This window comes from Drosophila busckii, chromosome X (genome assembly GCF_011750605.1).
Source record: "Drosophila busckii strain San Diego stock center, stock number 13000-0081.31 chromosome X, ASM1175060v1, whole genome shotgun sequence".
Lineage (NCBI taxonomy): Eukaryota > Metazoa > Arthropoda > Insecta > Diptera > Drosophilidae > Drosophila > Drosophila busckii.
Window position 1 is genome coordinate 7916900 of NC_046608.1, and position 22354 is coordinate 7939253.

Consider the following 22354-nt stretch of genomic DNA (forward strand, 5'->3'; position numbering starts at 1 on the left):
GATGCTGGCTTATGCCTTGGTATCGTCAGTGGCAGCATGCACCTCAGCTGGATGCAACGAATCGCCAACGAAATGCAAAATCTCGAATCCCACCTCCACCATAATTAGTATAATGATCATCCACTCGAGTCGTATATGATGCGCGTCGTTTAGATTGTGCGAGACCAGCTCCGCCAGTTCGACGCAGTGATTGATCTTCTCGTTCATCACCTTGGTGCGACGTGTGATACTAAAGTATGAGCACACTTGTAGGTACAGACCCTCCAGCTCCTCGCGATCCCAATAAAAGTCTGGCGCATCTAGCAGATCCGAGGACAAGTTAATAGAATGTCTTAGAGCAAACAATTCGCCTGTTTTGCGTAACATGGCAGCACGTGAAATGCGCAGGCGGCGGCCACGCTTCAGATCCTCCGTCAAGTACTCCATGGAGTCAATGTAACGGTCCAGCGTAGCTTCCCACAGACCCAGCTTGATGGACTGCGCCATGGCATTGGAAAATGTGTATTTATACAAAAAATTATCGCTGTCCGGCGTCACATAGAACTTGCCGTTCTGGAAGAAGGCGCGTGAGGAGACATTGAAGTCACTGCTTTCCGCCACCAAGTCGCCTTCGACGTCTACAGCTGTGGAGGCAATGTAGGTGTAGGGCATCACCTCGCTCTCGCCATGCACCAAGGCACTAACGTAGGATTCCCGCTCGAAGCTGCGTAAAAAGTTGAGCACGTTGTTTGTTTCGATGTCATTGCAATTCCAGAAAACAACGGAGCCCTCGCGAAAAAAGAATATCTCACGAGGATCTTCGCCTGTTGGATACTTGGCCGTCACAAATAGCACGCTCTGCTCCACTCCCAGATTGTCGGTGGAGAAGAAACGTTTTGTCTCGTACAGATTTTGTTGCCTGAGCGCCGCATGCAACTCCTCCAGATTGTACTCATCGGCCGTGGTGAAGCCGCGCGCATTAAGGAAGCCCAACGCTGACATTTCATCAACTGCCAAACGCTTCTTGCGCAACGCACGCGATCTGCTGGGCAACATCGTTTCCAGTGGTTCATTCACCACGGGCAAAGGCTTAACTGTGCTCGCCGGATGCGTCTTGTGTGTCTTCGAGCGCCCTCCAGTCGTTGCGCCTGCGTCTGTTGGTGTGGATATGCTGCTGGCAAAACATCTGTGGCTTTGGAGATGGAGATGCCATTCTGGCGCAGTTGCTCTCCAGTTGCATTGTGGCTGCGTGAGCTTGGAAGTCAGGTAACGTGGACGCAGGCAAACACTACTGGTTAACGTTCGTTGAATGGCAAGTCGTGCCAGGTTCATTTCTGTTACAATATATAGTTATTTCTTAAAAAACAAATTGCCATAACCATAACACTTGGCTCGATAACGTAGCTTATTGTGATATCGATTAATTTGAAATAGTTCGTTTTCCAACTATTAACTTGCATTAAAAGCAATTGAATTAAGTAGATTGTGCTTAAATTGAGGGCAAACTTTAATGCAGCAGCTGCCAAAGACCATTTTTCCAAGAAATTGTTAACAGAAATTTACCAAATATCGATTTATCGAGTGTTGCTTGTCGCTGCGTATGTGAGTATCTATTTGTATGTGTGGGTTAACTGTGGCGCGCCGCGCTTGCATTCAATTACAGTATTCAATTCAACAGTATAAACATGGAAAACGCCTTGTATGCAAACGTCAAAAGACTCTATGATCATGGCTTATACGAGTGCGTTATAACAACGGTGAGTTTAACAACAATAAATATTTGCAAACTGGCGATGCCATTTTGAGCCTTGCAAACAGACACAGACACACACACGCACACACACCCACACGCCCACAAACTAACTGTACACTCACACTCTACATGCATGTAAATTACAGGCTGGTCTGCTCTCCACTCTGCTACAAAATGACCGCAACATATGCACTGTGGAAATGGAATATCCCACAATGTTATTCCTAAGCCATGCCAACTATGAAGAGCGCAATTATCGCGTTGCCGCCCAGCAGATGGAGTCTGTGCTGGTGCAGCGGAAGTCGGTGCAACGGTATAAGAGCAGCTTTCTCTACGGCATTGAAAATTCCTATCCACAGTTCCAGGAGCTAGAGATGCGCTTTAAACTTGCTACTTGCTATCGCCATCTATGTGATTATTCCAAGGCCATATTTACGCTGCGTGGCACAAAGGAGCGCACGCCCAGGCTAAATATGTTGCTGGCGCAGCTGCTGAAGCTGCATGGCAGCACCTTGGGAAAGACGGAAACAATACAAGCCTTTAAGGATGTGCTAGCTGAATGTCCCATGGCGCTTACGGCGATAAATGCGCTCATCGAGCTGGGCGTCGATGGCAACGAGGTGAACTCGTTAGTATTAAATGGTGCGTAGCTTGGATTCGACTTAGCCTTTTGTTCACTCAGTACTAATGCTTAATTTTCTGTTTAGCTGCACCAGTGCCCAAGCCCATAGAGTGGCTAAGCAACTGGATCAAGGCCAATGCACTTATGTATGGCTGCAGGCACATTGAGGCCGCCAAGACGTTCCAGAATATCAATGACACCACCTTGTTTCGCCAGAATGACTATTTGCTTACTTACATAGGTAAATGCCTCTACTATTATGGCAACTATGTGCAGGCGGAGCAGTATTTGGGCATGGCGGCCATGGTCAATCGTTATAACATGGAAGCGCTTATGCCGCTTTCAGTTGTGCACGAGTTCAACAACAAAAAGGATCCGGATCATGAGAAGCTCTTCTTGCAGCTGCGCAACGTAATGCCCTGCGAGTTCACCACAGCCCATTGGTTCATCTATGCCCATCATGCGTATATGAACAAAAAGTTTGAGCGGGCTCATGAGTTTGCCGAGCGTGCTTTGTCGCTGGATGGGCGCAATATTGAGGCGCTGCTGCTGCGCGGCAGGATGTTCACGGCTCAAGGACAGGCTAAGGATGCCATTAATATATTTCGCTCGGCTCAGAGCTGTGCGCCATATCGCTTCGAAGTGTACAAAGGGCTGCTCGCCTGCTACAAGCGCTTGAAGCGCATGAAGGAGGCGCAGGCCATTTGTGTGCTTACCATCCGCTACTTTCGCACCTCACCCCGCAGCTACACCATGTTCGGTGATGCGCTCTTCCACTCGAACAATCCCGCCGCCAAAAAGAACGCACGCAAATTTGCAGAAAAAGCAGTACGCATTGATGATTCCTATTCGCCGGGTATAGCGCTCATGGCGGTCATTTGTCAGCATGAGGGTGCCATACAGGATGCCATTGAGTTGCTGCGCAAACAGGTCACACGTTATCCGCATCCCAAGCTCTACACCATGCTGGCGGGACTGCTGAGCAGCGAAAAGGATGTGGATGCCGCCTTGCATTATTTCTCCAGGGCCCTAGCGTAAGCTCGACACGCACGACACTCTGCATTGCTCTAGCTCTAATTTTTTTTTATTGTTTTCCTCTTGCAGCATGGAGAGTACATGCCAGCGCGCCTTGGATGGTATCAATGCCTTGTCTAAGGCCGCTCGTGCCGTTAAGTCAGGCAGTGATTATACTAGTAGCACTGCTGATGTAAGCAGCAGCACCACCACCGGCCCCAGCACCAGCAGCGGCAGTGGAGCGACAGGCATGGGTGCAACCTGCGGTACACCGCATCAGGATTGGCTTTTGGATGGTGAGGACACGACGTCTCGCGATGCGCTGGAACTGTCCTCTCCCGCTATGGCGAAGGATGATGATGACTCCGACGCATTCTCTGATCCCTTTTGGGAGGATGTCGATGGAGAAATGACTAACTAAATTTTATGTGCGACTACAGTACAGTCTTGTATCTTCTTTGGTACAACAAATTAAACGTAACTATCCTATTTCTTTAAGTAAGGTATTTATTTAAAGAAATATAAGAATTCGGTCCGTTTCGATAGTTTATGTGCACAGGCGGTATTTATTATGTATTCCATTAGCTTCAGATAGCATTACCAAAAATTCTGTTAGTAAACATTAAATGTGTCAAAAATTATTGTCTGAAATAAGTTAAGTATAATAAGTGCTATGAGCGCCACTTGCATTGTGTGCTTATTTGTTCTTTCAGCCATGCTACTGTTTAAACAATTGTTGGCCAAGTTAAATATGTATGTGACTGTTGTCTAGAATTCAGTAGTCTAAGTTTATATAGAACTTTTGGCACCAGGGTTGGCAAGCCCCAGTGGCCTAATGGATAAGGCATCGGCCTCCTAAGCCGGGGATTGTGGGTTCGAGTCCCATCTGGGGTAAAGGATAATAGTATTTTTTTTTTATTTTGTTTATTTTATTTTTTAATGTATTTCATATTTATTGTTAAAAGTATAGTACTATCATTATTAATTTTGTTTACAATATTTTTATTTTCCTTACATTCTTTCAGTTCTTGTTGTTGCACTTTCACGGATATTATCCTGCGGTGGAGGACGAACATGGAGGACATTGTTGTACAAGTTTTCCACATTGCGTTAGGTAAGTGCTCCATTCCCACAATAAATATATTAAGCAGAGATTTAATACAGGAGAGTCATTTTAAAGGCAGCGGAAATGAAGCGCAATTTATAAAGGCTGCGATAACAATCGAAACTCGATAAGTTAGTATTTTTTTTTTCGTATTCAACAGCTGTTTGCTGTGAGCTGCTCAGTTGCGTTGCTTGCATCTCGCTTGCTCGAACATCGAACTTGTTCTCTCGCTCGTCCAGAGCCCGAGCATTTTTTTGAATCAACATTTAAGTTTTTATCGCGATTTGTTTACTAAACGCGCGCGCTGAATGTTCGTTACCGCTAAGCGCAAGTGTTACCGACGGCCTTTTGTCTTGTTATTTTGATTTTGTTTAAATTGCAATAATTGAATTGAGTATTTTTTTGAAATATTTTTTACTGTGAATTGTGAAGGAATTAATTAATTGAAACATTGGTCGAATAAGCTCAAACGAACTGCGAATTGTTTTTGTTGCCGTGATGACAGACAAGCGAATTAGCATAAGTTATCAAATTGAGATCATCAAATTTACAAGCATATATTGAAGAATATATAAAGAGCAAACGATATTGGCATAAATGTATATTGATTGATTGATTTGTATACGACTTTCGCTAATTTTGAACGCGTGTGTGTGTGCTTTTGTTCAAGAATCGCAAGCGTTTCAAATTTGATTTCAAATTGTATTGAATTTCAAATTTAAATTTGACAATATTGTGTGCGCGACGTCGACGGCAATAAATATATAAAGGTGCGTATTTAACTGTAAATAAAAATAGTAATAAATATGCGAAGCGCGAAAGCGCGCGATTAAGCGAAAAGAGAGTGTTCTGCTTTTTTAACCGTTACACATGTTCTTAAACATTGATTGCAATTGCTGCAAGCTGAAACAAAAAAATATTTGGCTGTCAGCTGCACAATGATAAGCAAAGTGTAACTCGTCAAAAAAAGCGCAGAGAGATTAAAGAACTTTTGTTTAAGTATATTTATTTATTTTTTTGTCGTGCACATATGTAGTAGTGCAGAGAGATATTGTAGAGTTGTAGCTGACATACATATGTATGTTTGTTTGTAGAATATATAAACATTACTTATCGGCATTGTCTATCGCGCCTCGAGCTTAAAGCTGAGACTCCAAGTACACGCACTTGTTGATTGCCAAGACAGTTCTTGTTCGCATGCTTGTTCTTTATTCGTTGCTTTGTTGAATATTTTGAAAGCGATATTGCACTTTTGCACTATTTAATTGGCCTTGCTTAAGTTTCCTAGAAAGCGACATTCGCAATTGTAAGCTGTAAAATTCATACTAAAAATTTAACATAACAATTTTGTGGGGGTAAGCAAAACGCAGCAAAAAGAAATTGAGAAAAAAAAAAAAAAACAAATAGCAATCAGCAAATGACACAAATGTTAACGTTGACAGGACACATTTAGAGATAAACATACATACATAGATGAGATGGTGCGATAAGCTGCACAGGAGCTGTAAAGAGTGTGTGCAATAATATCAAAGTTTTAATTTGCATGTCCGTTTTTATCTGCATGCATGTGCATGTTCAACTGTATGTGTGCATATGTGTGTGTGTGTGTCAATAAACAAGGCGCAGCAATCTTGACAGCTGTTTACGCCTGTTGGACGCACAGCGCCTGCTTAGAGGGGGGCGAGGAAGAGCAGCAGGAGAGAGAGAGAGAGCATCTACATACAGTTTAATGTGGGGAGCGTGAGACTCTGACTCTCAACTGCGTGTGTTTGTGTGTGTGTTTGGTGTAAATGACTTTGTCATCTGCGCTGTGGTAATTCCGCTCAAATCACATTTGGAACGGAACGAATGCAACTTACAACTGCTGATAAGCAGTAAAGGGCGCAATATAGCAAAGACTGATAAATATACATACAATGCGTATATATGTATAAAAAAAATAAATCAATGTGCTGCGAGGCTAAGCTGAGCCTTCTTCGCTGCTTTCCATATGTTTTGAACTCTGTTTTTGTAACGCATGCGCCATTTCCCACTTTTCTCCTAACTAACTGTATGCCTGTGCCCATTACAAAGCAGACACAGACGAATTTCCCATTAGGTTTATTGGCTTACATTTAGCACATTGCACTGCACAGTGGTGTGTCAATAGCAAATAAAAAATTATAAGGATATATACACATTTAATTATGCTGAGTAAACAATATAACTAAAAATCTTTGTAAATTTATTACACAAATTTAGTCATTTGTTATGTATTTTTTGTGACACTGTGCACTACTGTGCGTAAACTGCGCCCAGGACTTGCGCGGAAGCTGAGACGCTTTCCTTATGCTGCGCGCGCTCTCTCTCTCGCTCTCGCTCTCTCTCTCTCTCTCTCTGCAGAGGCGCCCTGGCCAACCCTTGTGGCTGCTGCTCCCTTTTGGTGGCGCCCATTGCATTGCCGGTTGCTAGTCAGATGGTCGGTCGGTCGTCAGCAATTGGCAATTGGCAAACACGCAGTTACGTTTTGTCCTGTGCCTGGGCCTGAGCCTTAGCTGCTCCTCTCGCGTTTTCTCTGCGGCCCTTTCAAATAACGGGAACGTGTTGTTGCCAGCGTCTGCTGCTGCTGCTGCTGCTGCTGCAAATGTTGCAATGTGTATATATATATTTTTTTTAATTTTTGTCTTGCGTGAAATAACTAAACAAATTTAGCACACTTACCGTTATAATAATGTGTTGCCAGTTGCCACCAATAGGCAATTCCTTTTTGCCATTGTTGTTGTTGTTGTTGTTGTTGTGTCTGTCTTTGGGTTTTTCTTTTTTTTTTTTTGTTTGTGTCTTTTGCGTCGCGTGCAGCGTGCAAAAGTTAGCGCAGAATTTAACATAATTTTCTTTATTGTTGTTGTTGTACGCTTTGTGTGAATGTTTTTTGTTTTATATTTTTTTAGGGTGGCAACCATCGATTTGCGTGTCGCGAACGTGCAACAAATATATATGAAATAAAACAATACGAATTTTACAACAACAACAACAACAACAACAGCAGCGAGCTGCAAATTATTGTTATTATTATTGACTGAGACAACAAGCAAAATAATGTGCAACGGAATTTGTGGCACAAACCGCTTGCAACTGGCTGCAGATTAAACTCAACTCAACTCGACTCGAAACTGTATGTAATTTATATATATATAGCAAGGCTTTTTGATAACAACAATAATATAAAATATAAAACAAAGCAACTCAATAGTTATGCATACATTTAAACAAGTGCACAGTGGGCTAAATTAAATAATGCAATAAAATGCAGTGAATTAAACTATTTAATGTCGAAAATTATTACAAAAATTATACAAATTAATTAGCCAAATATTTGTTTTAATTAAAATTTTTTACATTCTTATAAAAATATTATTATTAACAAAAAAAAAATGACGCGCTACATTAAAATTAGCTTTAGTCCTTTTAAATTGCAAAGCCTTGAACTTAACTTAAAGCGCACATAACAAAGGCCACTTAACTATTTTAATAGTTTAAGCTCTGGTGTTTTTTGTACATATGTAAAGTCTATTTGTCTATATGAGTCATATCCTATAACACGCAATTGTTTAAGTTGTTGTTGCAGTAGTAAAAGTTTGGTGGGGGCATTGGAGTTTGTTAGCTTGAGTCATGTCAGCTGTTTGAGCTGTTCGGGCGGTGACCTTGGTGACCGCATGCGCAGGCATTTATGAAGACCTTCACACCCACACACAGACACAAACACAAACACACACACAGATACACTCATTCACACACAGCAGGCGCAGCAAGGAATCAGGCAGTAAGGTCAGCAATTAACACGCCGCTGCCGCATTAACGGTAAAAACATACACGACTCGCATTGACCCTGACCTTGCCACAGCAGCAGCAGCAGCGGCAGCAGCAGCAGCTACCTGCCAGCCAATGTGGCAAGATCATTTTTGCCACAACGCTAGCTAAGGTCAACTAGGAGCCAAGCCAAGCTACCTGAAGGTGTGAAGTGCGGTGTTAGGCCACGTTAAGATTAACAGCCAATAACATTTTCATTCAGCTTACGACTTGTGCGCTCAGCTCTGAGAACTTGAGATTTGGCTAAGCAAATGCTTAAGGCTTAATTAAGTTACAATTTAATCTGCTTGGGTCGCTAGATTATTTTCAAAAGTGTCAGCTGCTCAACTAATTATGCATTTTAAATAATATACTATAATTAAATTTGTATGCAAGTTTTAAATTGATATTATTTATGCAATTAATTTCATTCAATATGTTATGCATTTAAATAATTTTCTTTGTGTTTGTTTAATTTGTATATATTTCATTTAATTTAGTTTTGTTTTTAATTTAAATAATTTTAAGTGTTTTATTTAATTAAATTTTGTATGTAAATAATTTCGTTTATATTTTGACTGCATATAAATAATTTAAATAATTTTTGTGCCTTACTGAAATTGAATTTAATTTAATTTTTATGCTTGCAAATCTATTTTAATTTTTATGTAGCTAAAAAAGTTTAATTTGGCATAGTAACTATAAAATTCAGTTTATTTTAATATGTAGCTTTATTTTTTGCATTAATTGAATGCTTGAAATTAAAATAGCGACTTGCCATATGGCCAACTGATGTCATCAGGAATTCATGCAAAGCTCGCTGGGATGAATGGATGAGTGTGTTCTATTGGTTCGTGGCATACACAGGACTTGACTCTTAGCGTGTCTGTGTGTGTGAATTTCACTTCCTGTTCTCTACACTGGGCTCGTCACATTAGGATGAGGCATATGTACATATGTTATATACTACATGGATATCTTCTTCTTCTTCTTATTCTTGTTGTTGTTGCTGAAGTGCGTGTTTGCTGTGCTTTTTGTCATTTCCGCTTGTCAAACATTTGTCGGCTTTTAGCTTATTGCCAACATTTTTAGTTTTTTGCGTGCGCGATTGCAAAACAAGCCTACACGACCACGAAGCTGACGAGTTGTATCTCGGCTTGGATTCGTAGCCATATCTGAGAGCCGCCTGTCCATCCAAATGTCTGTTTGTCTAGGCTGCTGTACCCACTGTCCAGCTGTCTGTCCCACGGTGTAGATTCGTCAGTACTTTTTTTTTGCTTCACTATTTTGTTTTTATTTATATTTATTTATTTATTTATATTTTTTTTCGCGCATTTCGTCGCATATTTACGTAGGCCATGCGAGCCAAGTTAACGCCTTTATTTATTGACGTATTTGTTTAGAGTAATTGTGGGTATATAAGTGTGTGTGTGTGTGTGTGTGTTTATGGCGCTCACTCACGCTCAATGACAAAAAGCAAATAAAACTCCATTTACCGTTTTCTATTTACAATTTTCTGATGATGTCAGCAATGCATAAATAAATAATTAAACTCACTTATTTTATTTTGTTTGTAATTTCAGACACTTCAAACTGCAAAATCAATAGCGGTAAGTTTGCAATTAATAATTTAATAAAAGAAATAAATTAGTACAGCAAGTTAATGGAATTTGAGGTTAGCCAGTGCTACTAGTATAAACAATTGCCTAATAGGTCTGCATGTAATCTATGTATAGATTGTTAGTTATCAAAATATTGCAGTCATAACACTAATTGCTCTAGCAAAGCCCTTAAAGCGTCAACCCCTTATCAAGTAAAGTGTAAAAGGCAAGTGCGTATGCCAGCTATATATAGCTATATATATATATATATATATCGCACATATAGTTTTATTCACTGCTGCCTCTGAGAAATGTGTGGTGAATCAGAAAAATCGCAACACACTCATTTGCTGGCCAAATATCAAAATATAAATTGTTTCGTCATTCAGCAAACAGATATAATAAATTACATAGCTTAAGCTTATGCATGTGTCGTAGGTCAAGAATGTGTCGTTTCGGCAATTTGCCAAAAAAAAAAAAGAAGCAAAGAAAATATTTACGGTTTCGATTTCGATTTCGAATGCGCAGTGTCGATTTCGATTTCGATTTCGATTTCGTTAGTTTTTCCTCAATTGTTATTCAAATGCGCCCAAAAGCTCAAAAGACAAATTGTATAAACGTGGCACAAATTAATTCACGGATTACCAACTGATCCCCAAAAGACTAAAGCGAGAAAGCAATTGAAAGAGAGAGAGCAAGATATAGCGATTGAGCAACTGTAGCCCGGGAAACGATTTGTCGTCGTTTGTCATTAAACAACTTCGATGTTTTCTAGCCATATATCAATAATTATTAATAACTATGGCACGTTTTGACAGCTCTCTGGCCAAAATGGACAACGCGGCATTTGCATTATTCATATTTTATATATAAGGGCTGGAGGGGGGGCGCCCTAATGATGCAAAGATAGCAAGAGAGCTGCATAGAGATTTCGATTGCTATTGCAACATAACACGCTACAGTCATATATATTATATATATCTGAACGCACTTAAATTTTGTCACATAGCTGCAGCGTCAATCAATCAAGATATATATATATATGTTAGTTAAGGCTGCCCTTTCTCCAATGCTGCCACATTTTGTTCGTTGTTGTTGCTCATTATTTATTATTCATTGTTTGTTTGCCTTCAATTAATTGCGCAGACGCATCTTTGTTTGGCTTTGAGTCTCTTCAGCAGCTTCCCAGGCAGACAGATCAGCAAAAATTTATACAGCGCCTGCCCCTGGGTGGTAAGTTGCTGTTGCAACCCGCATTGTTGTTGCTGCTGCTGCTGCTTTTATTAATTGTCGCTGTCGCTCTGGCAGCAATTCGCAGATCGCGTACGTTCATCTTTAATCTTTATGTGGGCTTGAAATTTAATACCGTTGTCAATGAAGTGGCAAAGCCAAAGTTTTCACTTCAAGTGAAATTATAACTGACAATGTCTGGCAAAGTTTCGAACACTTGAAAAATCAAATCGCTTCAAAATTATGTCATAGCCTAAGCCATAGCCTAAGCCCAAGCGCCAAGCGCCAAGCTCTATAATTATTTAACTTAACTTTATTGTTGACAATTTAACACCAAACACACACACATTTGCACAGTTAACAGAGGCGTTGCGTTAAAGGAGGGGCGTGCCATCAATTAAATGCCACGTTGTTTGCCCATTAACAAAAAAAAAACCAGAAAAAATTTAACTTTTGGATGCGGGCGGATCTAATCAAAAGCGTATTTATGAGATATGAGCACACACACACACACACACACACACACACACACACATACACACATGCATGCTTATGTTGTTAGCTTGTGTAGGGTGCAAAGGGCACGGGGGGCGGGGTATGCGCTACTTAAATTTCATTACATTTAATAACGTTTAGTCATCAACGAATTTTCGCATTCATGCCATACACTTTGACTTCGAACTTAAGCGCGAATTCGAATTTCAAAGACGTTTAAGCTTCAGCTAAACAATATTATATTTATTTTAGATTTGCCAATTTTAGCTTGTCTAAGCTAAAGTTGCAATAAACATTTTCGTATATTAATTAAAAGCTCTTTGATTGGATTTTCCTAAAGTAAAATTTTTAGAATTTCAAACTTAAGATTAAAGTTTAAAAAAAAATGTTTTGATTTACCAATTTGAGCTTATTTCGTCATATCTGCTTGCTATAAAATTAAATTCTAAAGCAACAAATAAATTTAAGCGCTTGTATGTTGATAAGTGTATATGCTAGTTGGGCAATATAATTATTGGTAGATTTAATTACTGGTTAGATTGCAGCCCTTTTTAAAATGTAAATCAATTTGGCGCTTGTCGAACATAAAATTGTCGTAACAAAAACATTTTCGAATTCGAAACATATTTCGAAATATTTAAAAATGAAAACAATGCATTTGATTAAAACTCCAATGAGCAAATAAATAAATGTATAGCGCTTAACTGAAATGTTACTAATGAAGTGTATATGCTAGTTGGGCAATATAATTATTGATAGCTGCTGCACTGGCTTAGATTTCAGCCCTCATGCGCAACTGAATATTGAATGAATGTTAACCGAATAGTTTCAATACTTTGAACACTCCACATTGAGCCAGAGCTTTCGATTAGCCGTAGCCGTAGCCGTAGCGCTGACTTAGAACCGGATAAATGGCAAACCGGACTCTGCGAACAAATTCGGCAGCTTACATCATAGACGCTTTAAAATTAATAATAATATTTAAATGCTAGCAATCAATGTGGCGCGTAATTAAGAATTTCTAGTGGGCGTGGCAGCGTTGCAAGCTGCTCAAGTGTGTGTTGCTCATTAAATTAAAAAAATATAAGAAATTAAGCTAAAGCCAAAAGCAACTTGTCAAACTTAAACACGGAACACTGCAGCAAAGAAAGACGAACAAAAAATAGCAACAAAAGCAAAAGACAAACAGCCAAGACTTTTGAAATCGTAAACGCTAACTAAGAATCATTATGTCAATGTCATTTATGTTATTATAATTATTGCTTGTTGTTGTTGCTGTCATGTTTGTGTTGTGGCTGCTGCCACGCCCCCCCTGCCTGCGCCACCTGCTGCGAGCGCAGCCAGCAGAAGTATTTATCTAATTTGTTGTGTGTTTTGTTTTGAATTACCTCATAGTCTGTTTTGGCTTTTGGCTTTGTATCTTTGTATCTTCTGCTGCTGCTGCTGCTGCTGCTGCTTCTTTTATTAGCCAACTGACGCCGCAGACTGCGCTGCAACTGTCTTGGCTTGGCACCTCAATTTGCTTGTCTGTCTGTCTATCTGTCTGTCTTGTCTTGTCTTCCATCTCGTTTGGCCAAAGCCAAAGCCCCAGCTAGCAATTCTATTCTTAGCGCTTTTAGCAATCTTAAGTTTCTGGCCTGGCATTGTCTGCTGTGCTCATTTTTCATACTTTTAATTTGTAATTGTTGTTGTTGTTGTTGTTGTTGCTTTTGCTTTGTTGCTAATTTTCCGGCATCTTGTGAATGTCAAGTGCAAAGCCTGCCGAAGCATAAACATTATTAAAATAATAACAAAACGCTAACAAACAAAACAATGAGCATAATGTGAGCCACAATGTTAACAACAATTATGGCTATGGCTGTTTATTTGTTTTATTTAAAGCTAAGCTAAGCTTAAGTGCAGCTCCCAACTTAATTCAACAAATTCAAACTATTTAAGCGTTAGGGCTTGAAAACAGTTTTGCCAAACGCTTTAAACAAATTTTAAGTGCAGCTAAATAAAATTATAAAATTTATTCATTTGTTTTACAGCCCTTGCCTGCAACCCTGAGGACTGCCGCATTCGTTTTCCCCAATTTCGATTAATTGTCATTTGAATTTAGATTTTAATGCATTCGCTCGAGGCGTTCACAAGCTGCACACAAATTAAGTTGTGTGTGTGTGTTTTCTTCGTCTTCTTCTTCTTTTATTTATTTTTTTTATGGCCTGTTTTATGCGTTTTTAAGTGCTGGCGACTGTAAAAATGTTTTCTTTTGTGTTTCTTTCGGGCACGGGAGCTCTTCAAACTTGGCCTATTGGCCACACATTAGCATAAGCGTATGCCATTGATTAACAAGAAGCAGAGCAACTTTATTTTGAACATTTATTTTATTGTTAACTTTCCATGTTGCTTAATTTCTTAACAAGCAGTAAAGAATTAAAGTTTGAGTTTTTCTTTAATCTACGGCTGAGAGCGTGAAATTGCATAAGCTATATATATATATATATATATATGTATCAATCAAATATTCGAATCCAATGTAAGCGATGAGCAGCAGCTCGTGGCCTAACATTTTTTATCTTATCTACGGCCTTTGTCTGTTTGTTTTATTATTCTTCTTTGACTCTATCGATAGACTATTGGAAAAGCAACAAGTATGTGTATGTGTGTGTGCGTGTGACTGTGTGTGTGCGTGTGTGTACGTGTTGTGGGTCACATAGCTAACAAATGTGTGCGGGATTTAAGGCTAAGCATTAACCCTTTGTTTTCTAGGCATAGAAAATATTCAGTCAATAAATTCAAATAAAATAAATTACTAGCATTGAATATTTACTGCTTTAAATAATAATGCAAAATATATATAATACTAAGACTTATCTTAGCTTTGAAATTGAATAAAATTAAAATTTGAATAAACGAATAGAATAAATTGAGCATAAATAAATATTTTTTAAATATAAAAATTGTAAGCAAATAGCATAAAATATAAATACACAAAAATATATAATTTATATAATTAATTTAAATATTTACACTCATAGCACAGTATATTTTTATTGTTTATTGTTGTTCATCTTTAAAGCTAATTTGTTTACTCATTCATTAATTGTTGACTATTAACCCAGCATATGACTCGCAATTGATTTCTTGCACTGTTTATACGAATTCCGAGAATCAGAAATGAGTTTTTAGTGCTGCTCTCTCAACTCAATAAATTCAAGAGATTACACAATTCGGCTAATTGAGTTGGTTCTCAACTGAAGCATTGGTATTAAATATGTTTATGCCGCTTTTTTGTTTAGGGCCACGAGCCACTTGTGGCAAGTGTTGAAAACTGTTTGCAATTAGCACACTTCCAACTTAAGAAACGGGTCAAGGTTGTTGGCCCAAACCAAATAGATCCGCAGCAAGAACTGAGCTCCACATATGCGATATATTCGATCTATTGACTATGTCTCTATTGCTTAGTTGGGTGTGTGCGTTTTTGTTTATAAACATAGACAGCGCTAAAAGCAATAACTTGCTACTATTTGTGGTCGGTCTCTCTCAATCAGCGCGCATCAATCTTCGTGTTAAGACACTTTGGCTTGAACTAGGGCTAGGCATAGTTGATTAGATATATAGCTATATATGCTATATACTTTATACCTGCGCTGTTAACCCCAATTCGAAAATAGCGATAATCATCTTGATTTAACAAGGAAATTGACATCAATCAATTGGAATTTCAAATCTTAAGTAATTTATTGCGTTGCAAATTAAATATTAAAAACTACATAATTTAATTGCTATTAAATATATTAAACCAAAATTGCATATAATGTAAAAAATCTATTAAATTTTTACTTTATTTGAATTATTTTAGTTTATTTTGTTTGCAAACTTAAAAAAAAAACTTATTTTATATAAATTAATTTTTATAGAGTTTTTATTATTACTAGTGTATTTTCGGTATACGCTGCGTATGCGTATTTTTTATTTTTATATGTATATAAATTATTTTATCTAATATTATCATAGCTCAAACGATTTCAAAGCGTTTACAAATTTCTATATAAATTAAATTAGTTATCAACTAAATGTTTATTGAATTCATACATACTTAATTCAATAAAATATGCTGCAGCTGCTAATTGAGTGGCGTGACATTTTTGTATCTACGTAGCTGTAACTTTATCTAAATCCGAATCAAAATCTCGACCCTCAATTTCAATTTCAACTGTTTTGAATTGCGGCGCATGCAATTGCATAAATATTTGTACACACACACACACACACATAGAATAAAAGTGTATAAGTGTGCAAAAGTTGAAGTATTTGCAGCTGCAGTCTGCCCCCAATTTGCGTGCAACCCTGTGTGGCAGTGCAACGTTCGTGGGGCACACAGGCAGCAGCTGCTTTCATCTTTTGTGCTTTCTTTGCATGCCTTGGTACGCCTCGGTACGGCCAGGGCAACGGATACGGGTACACGGGTACACGGGTACGGGTACGGTTCAGCCTGGTACGCTGGGCTATGGATGTGGCCATGGTATGGATCTTGTGGCATGGTATGGTTTTGATTTTATTTCGCTTTCTTGTGTCTCGTTTTACTTTTTCGCTTGTGACGTTAATTAGAACGACGCACCATGCGTGGCTGCTGCTGTGCTCGGGTTGGGGGTTTAGGGTTGGGGGGTGGTGGCTGTTCCGCTGTTGGATTAACAGCACACGTGTCTGCAGCCTAGTCGCTTATTTATTACCTTTCAGCACCGCAAATGAAAATTTTTCCCCTTTTTATGTTTTTTTGTTTCCACACACTAACCCCTTGGGGCATGCCACACTATGTGGCGCAGCTTATAGTTCTCGCTTAGATGAGTGCATTAGAACTTTGCTATAAATTTGGGAAAATTGCATTTCCTTTCAATTTCTTTTCTTGGCTGCTTTCAAAGAATGTTTCTAATGAAAACGCATGTTTGTATTTTTGTTTCCCCCTCGTAAGTTTAAAATGTTTCGCATAGGTAAAACTCCCAACCCTCAGTCGAAAACAAATTGTGACCCAAAAGGGAGAAATTATTTTGTTGGGAAAAATTTATTGAGCTGCTGCCTCTGCAGTTTATTGGTTTTTCAGCCAACCTCCCCACCCCACTTAGTTAGCTCAGCCAAGTGTGCTGTCCGTCCCCCCGTCCGTCTGTCTGTCTGTCTGTCGTCTGTCGCCTTTACGACTAGTTTACTGTCACGACAGTTTGGCGTTGCATCGCTGCCTGGCCAGGCGTAATTCCAATTTTCAATTGCAATTGCATTTATTTCATTTAAGGCACTTGCTCACTCATTCACCCACCCAACCCCAGCCCGAAAACCCCTCTAACCTCATTTTTTTCCATGCATACAGCACAGAGGGTTAAGCGCGGGGTTGCTCACATTTCTTTCACATTACATGCGCTTATTCCAATTGCCGGATATAATCGCTTAAGGTATTATTTCTCTATATGGCTATAGTACAGTAAACGTTCGATATAAGCAATTAAGCTGCAGCAAAACGTTTGCCATACAGCAAAAGTTGCTTATCAACGAAATGCAAAAATTCTGGGAATTATGAAAAGTTGCGTTTTTAAATTGATGAAGCATTCAACGTTTTTTTATTTATTTTTTTGCTCATCAATGTTTTTTAAATATTGTATGATTCAGCAAAAGCTTAAATAAACATTATAGCTATTGATACTACTATTTAATTTTAGCTATTTAATTATATTAAATGTAAAATTTAGTTAAGTTTTAATACATATAAATCTCAGGCGAGTTCGATTTATTTGTATCTTATGCGATTTCTTGCCTTGATTAAAGCTTTTTAGCTAGGAATTGTATATCGATTGATTATATAGAATGCTTACTGTAGCTATGCTGCGTGTTCACTATTTTTTATAGATGCTGCTTCTTCTACTGCTTTCGAAATCTAGCTCTGCATTAGCTATATAAACTATTTAAATAATTGATTTAGATTTTAATGTCGCAGAAATAAATGAAATACTTTTGAATTATATTAATTTAATCAAATTAATTAGCATGTTAACAACATTTGCTGCTATAATAACTTAATTCTAATTAGCTAATCTGTATGCTTGATCTTTAGTATGCGCTTCGAGCTGCTGCTGCTTACCGTTAGTTCAACTAAAATTGACTTGTCAAGGCATCCCGACTAGACAGACCAGAGCGGACCGAGACGCCCATTACCATCTATGTCGCATAGCTATAGCTCACTCATGTGAGTGTGTGTGTGTTCGTATGTGTGTGTGTGTGTGTGTGTGTGTGTGGCCAAGTCGTTGGCCCTGAATGCAAAGTGGCATTTGGTTTAAATCATTTGAAAAGTTCAATTTAGTGACTAAAACTTGCCGCGACTGTCTGTTGTTGTTGCTGTAGTGCGTTTAGTTGTTGTTGCTGCTTGTAGTTTGTTGGCTTTGCATTAATTAAGTGAAACAGCAACAACAACAGCAACAACAACAACAACGGGAGCGACAACTGCTCTCTGTGTATGCAACTTGGTCAGCAAATCTCAGACATTGGTTAATGGATGCTGATGGCCTGGCTAATGTTGTTTGTTTATTTTCTATGTTCGTTTGGCTGTGTGTTTAATTATTGTGACACATGTTGACTTTGCCTGCGGCCCAAGCAACAAGCTTTAATCTCAAATCTTGCAACGAGCAACAAAAAAAGGCTGTGGCAGCCTCATTAGCCACACACACACACACACACACTAATTGCGCATGCGCGCCGCTCAAGAACAGCAACAACAACAACAACTTACCGCCAATGTCGCGCTCGTTGCACGAACGCAAACTATATTGTTTATAAAATTAACTAAAAAGCTTAAAGCAGCAACAACAACAACAACAACAAGCAAATCGGTAGCCGTTTGCCTTTGACAAATGCCGACTGCCAACTAACACCCACGCCCCCCCGCACAGCCTTCGCCAGCAGCAGGCACCACACCCTCCACCCCTCTCAGCGCACTCAAGACGTTTCAAGTTGCAAACAAACTCAACTGCACTTTGAATTAAACACAGACACACACACACACACACACACACACACACACACACACATGCGCACAAAGATTTATGTTATCAATATAAATAGTTTTTATTTATTTATTTTGCTGCTGCTTTGTGCGCATAAAATTTGCATAAAATTATTTGCAAGCAGTTAAAGTCTAAGTGCATACTATTGTTTACTTGTGTGTGTGTGTGTGTGTGAGTAATGAAAAAATTAAACAAAGTCTGCAAGACAAATAAAGTTGCCAGTTGAAAATCAATTTGATTGAAATAATAAGTAAATACCAAATTATTTAAAGTGTTTTAAAAAAATTAGTAGCAAATAAATAAAATATATCAAATAAATAAACAGAAATATTTAAAATAAAAATTAAATGAAAACATGTAATAAGAATAATAATATTAACATTTAAGTTTAATAATAATAATAAACTTAACTTAGAAAATCATTGAAAAATTAGTAGCATAAAATATATCAAATATATTCTAGCCAGAAATATAAAATAAAAATTAAAACAATAATAATAATAATAGTAACATTGAAGTTGAACTGCTAGTGCCAAATCGCAGACATGAGTATTAATTTAATTATTTACAAACTAATAGAATAACTAAAGATGCTAAGTGCCAACTACTAGCTGCTACTTAGTGTGTTATTATAGTCTAAGAATTTAATTATTAGTTTTACGTTATGGTGGGTGATATTAATTTCATTAAAAGAGCTAACTAAAGCGGTGGCGGCTGCTGCTAAAGTTTGCTGCCCATAAAAAACACAAGCAATGAACTGTAAACAGTTCAATCTAAATGTTGCAGTTACCGCTGAGAAAGGCTGAGGCTGAGGCTGAGGGGGCAGCCAGCGCTGCTTGAATGGTTAAGAACGATTTGGGCGTTGCGAATTCCTGGTTACGTTATTTATTGCATTGCAATTCGTTTGGGCTGCGGTCATTCGTTATGTGCCACGCTATCGCCACCGCCACCGCCAGCGTCAGAGTCAGAGTCACAGTCAGTGCCACACAGTCATTGCCAGTGCCACAGAAGAGCGCCGCAGCCAGCAGCAGCAGCATGAGGCACACTCTGTGGGGTGGAAATTGTTGCTTGTTAACATTAATATTTATCTATGCATGCGCAGTTCTTGGCAATTAATCGACGCAGCCATTGGCCCCAGCTATTCCTATATATATATATATGCTATAGTGCATATTATCATATCAATATTTATTAGTGCCCCTTTGGCACGATCAGTTGGCAGCGCTTTTAATGCAATTGGCGCCGTTGTCGTTGCTGCTTTTGTTGTTGTTGTCACCTCTTCTGTCAGCAACAGCAACAAACGATCGCCGGCAATTGCCAATGAAATATGACGGAACAATTATAATAATGCATTGAACGATGGCTTAATGGGCGTTGGCTATAAAACACTCACCCCCTCCCTTACACGCTCCTGCTCGCCCCTCTTCATTGCTCTTTCAGTCTCTCGTTTCTCACTCGCGCTTTGCATGCGAATGATCAAAGAGTTTGCGGAAATGCTAAACGCAATAAACAAATCTAGATAATCAGCAACTAAACAGTGCTGGACGCGCTCAACTTTGCAATACACTTTGCCAACGAATTGGTTATGGTTGGCTTAGAAATTTAGAATAAATATTTAGAATACATATTTGAGGCTGTAACAAACTTTTATTTATACTTTTTTCATAGCTAATTTATTGCTGCTTCAGCAGTCAAAATGTTCAAATTGTAGTTTAAGCTATAAAAATCGGCAGAATTTTTGTGCCTTCGCTCAACTCTTTGGGCAACTTTCTTTGTTTTGTTTGCTCACATTTAATTTTTTGTTTTTTTTTTTTTATTGCCCGCTGTGCGTTGATTTTGTTAACAATTTGAGTCGAGCAGCTTCATTATTGTTGCTTGTTGCATGTTCATTATATTTGGGCCCTTTGGGACATTTGTTGTTGTTGCTTAAATCAAATCAAAGTGCGTGTAAATGTCAGTCTGGGTCTAGGCTGGTCTAGGCCACAGTGGTTTGGGTCTAGGTCTAATCATTTGGTCATTTGACATGCCATTGGCTTTGGCATTCACACTTAAATGCGTTTCTTCTGCTTTGACGTCGCTGCTGCTTCATTATGCGATCATTATCACAAATGATGTGGTCAAGGGAGAGCGAGAGAGAGAGAGAGAGAGCAACTAATGATCACTAGGGTTTTTATTTTTTTGGGGTAATTGCACGCAAAAGTCATAAATTAATTAGTTTGTAGCTCGTTTATGGAGCAACAAAATCGAAAGTAAATTTATTTAATTTACAACAAACAAATTTTGAGTGCGTCGCGCACTTGTTTGCTTTGGCTCTAAGGTCGTTTCGTTGATTTGAACTATCTATCGATCGAGTTGAGATCATGCGGTCGTCGGCCCTGGTCTCGCTCTCGCTCTCAGCCCACGCATTTGTTGTGTTGCGGCAAATCGCTACAAATTAATTGTTCTATGTTGTCATTTGAAGTTGAAGATGGTCAAAGCTTGAAGGCCAAAAGATAATTTAGTGGCCATTTCTACAATAGAAGTTAAATGTATGATTAGTTACAAAAATAGTGGGTGTTAGTTAGTTAGTTGGGGTTATTGAGCTTTGTCTAGCGCTACACTTGACTTGACTTCAGTTTACTTAGTGCGCTTGTTTATATTTCTAATCGCAGCCTAGTCTACGCTAATGAGCAGCCAACAGCTAAAAGCAGCAGCCACAGCTAACAAACAAACAACAACAGCGCATTAGTGTGCGTAATGATGATGATCAATGAAACGAATACAGCAACAACAGCAACAACAGCAACTCACAATTGACAACAGACATAACACTAGCATACATATAATGCCGGAAATTGTAGAACGTGTTTATGCCACAATTTCAAGTTGTTGAGCCACGCACAGAGACAATGCGTCGGACAGCATGCGTGCCACAAAATAAAAACAACAACAACACACACATACAGTTGCAGCTCTGTTGCAGTTGCAGCTACGAAAGATGAAAAACAAAAAAAAAGCTACAACAAACAACAGACATGCCCCTAAAGATTGCTGCAGTTGCAGTTGCAGTTGCACAGTAGCCAACAACCTTTGAGTTATGTAAAATGCATATGTGTGTGTGTGTGTGTGTGTGTGTGCGTGGGCGTTTAGGAAATGCTACTTGGGTTAGGCTAGTGCGACTCTTTGTATGCCCTTTAGCTATGAAATTGGCGTTAAATCGATTGTCGCAGTTATCGATAATCATAGACAGCTTGCTATCTATTGTTACAGCTAACACTTGTGACAGCAATTGCTTAGCACAGTTATCGATTGTCATAGCTATTTATTATCAGCGTTATCGACTATCATAACTATTACTTGTCACAGCAATTTATTATATATTTGTTATCGCAGTTATCGATTATCAATTGTTACTGCTATATATGCTTACAGCTTGCACTCAGTACAGTTATCGATTTTCGCAGCTATTTATTATCACTATTATCGATTATCAATATCACAATTATTGATTGTCACAGATCAGAGCTAGCTGTTGTCAATTGTTACAGCTCAATGCACTTATCGATTGTCACAGCTATCGATTACATATTGGCTTATCAATAAGTTGTGCGCTTAATATCAATTGCCTATCACTGTCTGTCGTCTTATGCACTAATCGCTTATTGCTTATTGTCTATCGCCTATCGCTTATCGCATTGCAATTGTCACACGTGCTGGCGATTG

At 38.7% G+C, this 22354-nt stretch overlaps 3 protein-coding genes and 1 non-coding gene across 7 annotated transcripts in view; 3 read left to right on the forward strand and 1 right to left on the reverse strand.

The window, feature by feature from the left end:
* Positions 1 to 9: 9 nt before the first annotated feature.
* On the reverse strand, positions 10 to 651 carry LOC108605351 (required for meiotic nuclear division protein 1 homolog). Its single transcript, XM_017995020.1, has one exon. It carries the CDS (start codon positions 649 to 651, stop codon positions 10 to 12), a length of 642 nt encoding a protein of 213 aa, XP_017850509.1.
* On the forward strand, positions 646 to 3932 carry LOC108605420 (anaphase-promoting complex subunit 7). Its single transcript, XM_017995092.2, has 5 exons — positions 646 to 1245; positions 1643 to 1736; positions 1879 to 2374; positions 2440 to 3388; positions 3459 to 3932. Exons 1-5 carry the CDS (start codon positions 737 to 739, stop codon positions 3787 to 3789), a joined length of 2379 nt encoding a protein of 792 aa, XP_017850581.1. The 5' UTR covers positions 646 to 736; the 3' UTR covers positions 3790 to 3932.
* Positions 3933 to 4189: 257 nt separating this feature from the next.
* Positions 4190 to 4262, forward strand: Trnar-ccu. The gene has a single exon. It is a non-coding gene; the product is annotated as a tRNA-Arg (tRNA).
* Positions 4263 to 4813: 551 nt separating this feature from the next.
* The window catches only part of LOC108605417 (GAS2-like protein pickled eggs), a 50260-nt gene continuing 32719 nt past the window's right edge, over positions 4814 to 22354 (forward strand). For 2 of the 4 annotated variants that reach the window (XM_017995087.2, XM_017995089.2), the window contains exons 1-2: positions 4814 to 5243; positions 9882 to 9908. The gene's annotated coding sequence lies outside the window, so the exon portion shown is untranslated. Of the gene's footprint in view, positions 5244 to 7398; positions 7625 to 9881; positions 9909 to 22354 lie in introns of those variants that run through there. The other 2 variants (XM_017995088.2, XM_017995090.2) reach the window with 1 other exon arrangement.

Coding starts and splice junctions, on each gene's coding strand:
- LOC108605351 (XM_017995020.1), bottom strand. CDS start 651: ATGCCCTACACCTACATTGCCTCCACAGCTGTAGACGTCGAAGGCGAC.
- LOC108605420 (XM_017995092.2), top strand. CDS start 737: ATGTCATTGCAATTCCAGAAAACAACGGAGCCCTCGCGAAAAAAGAAT. Junction 1,737..1,878: donor ACGAGTGCGTTATAACAACG/GTGAGTTTAACA, acceptor TGTAAATTACAG/GCTGGTCTGCTCTCCACTCT. Junction 2,375..2,439: donor GAACTCGTTAGTATTAAATG/GTGCGTAGCTTG, acceptor TTTTCTGTTTAG/CTGCACCAGTGCCCAAGCCC.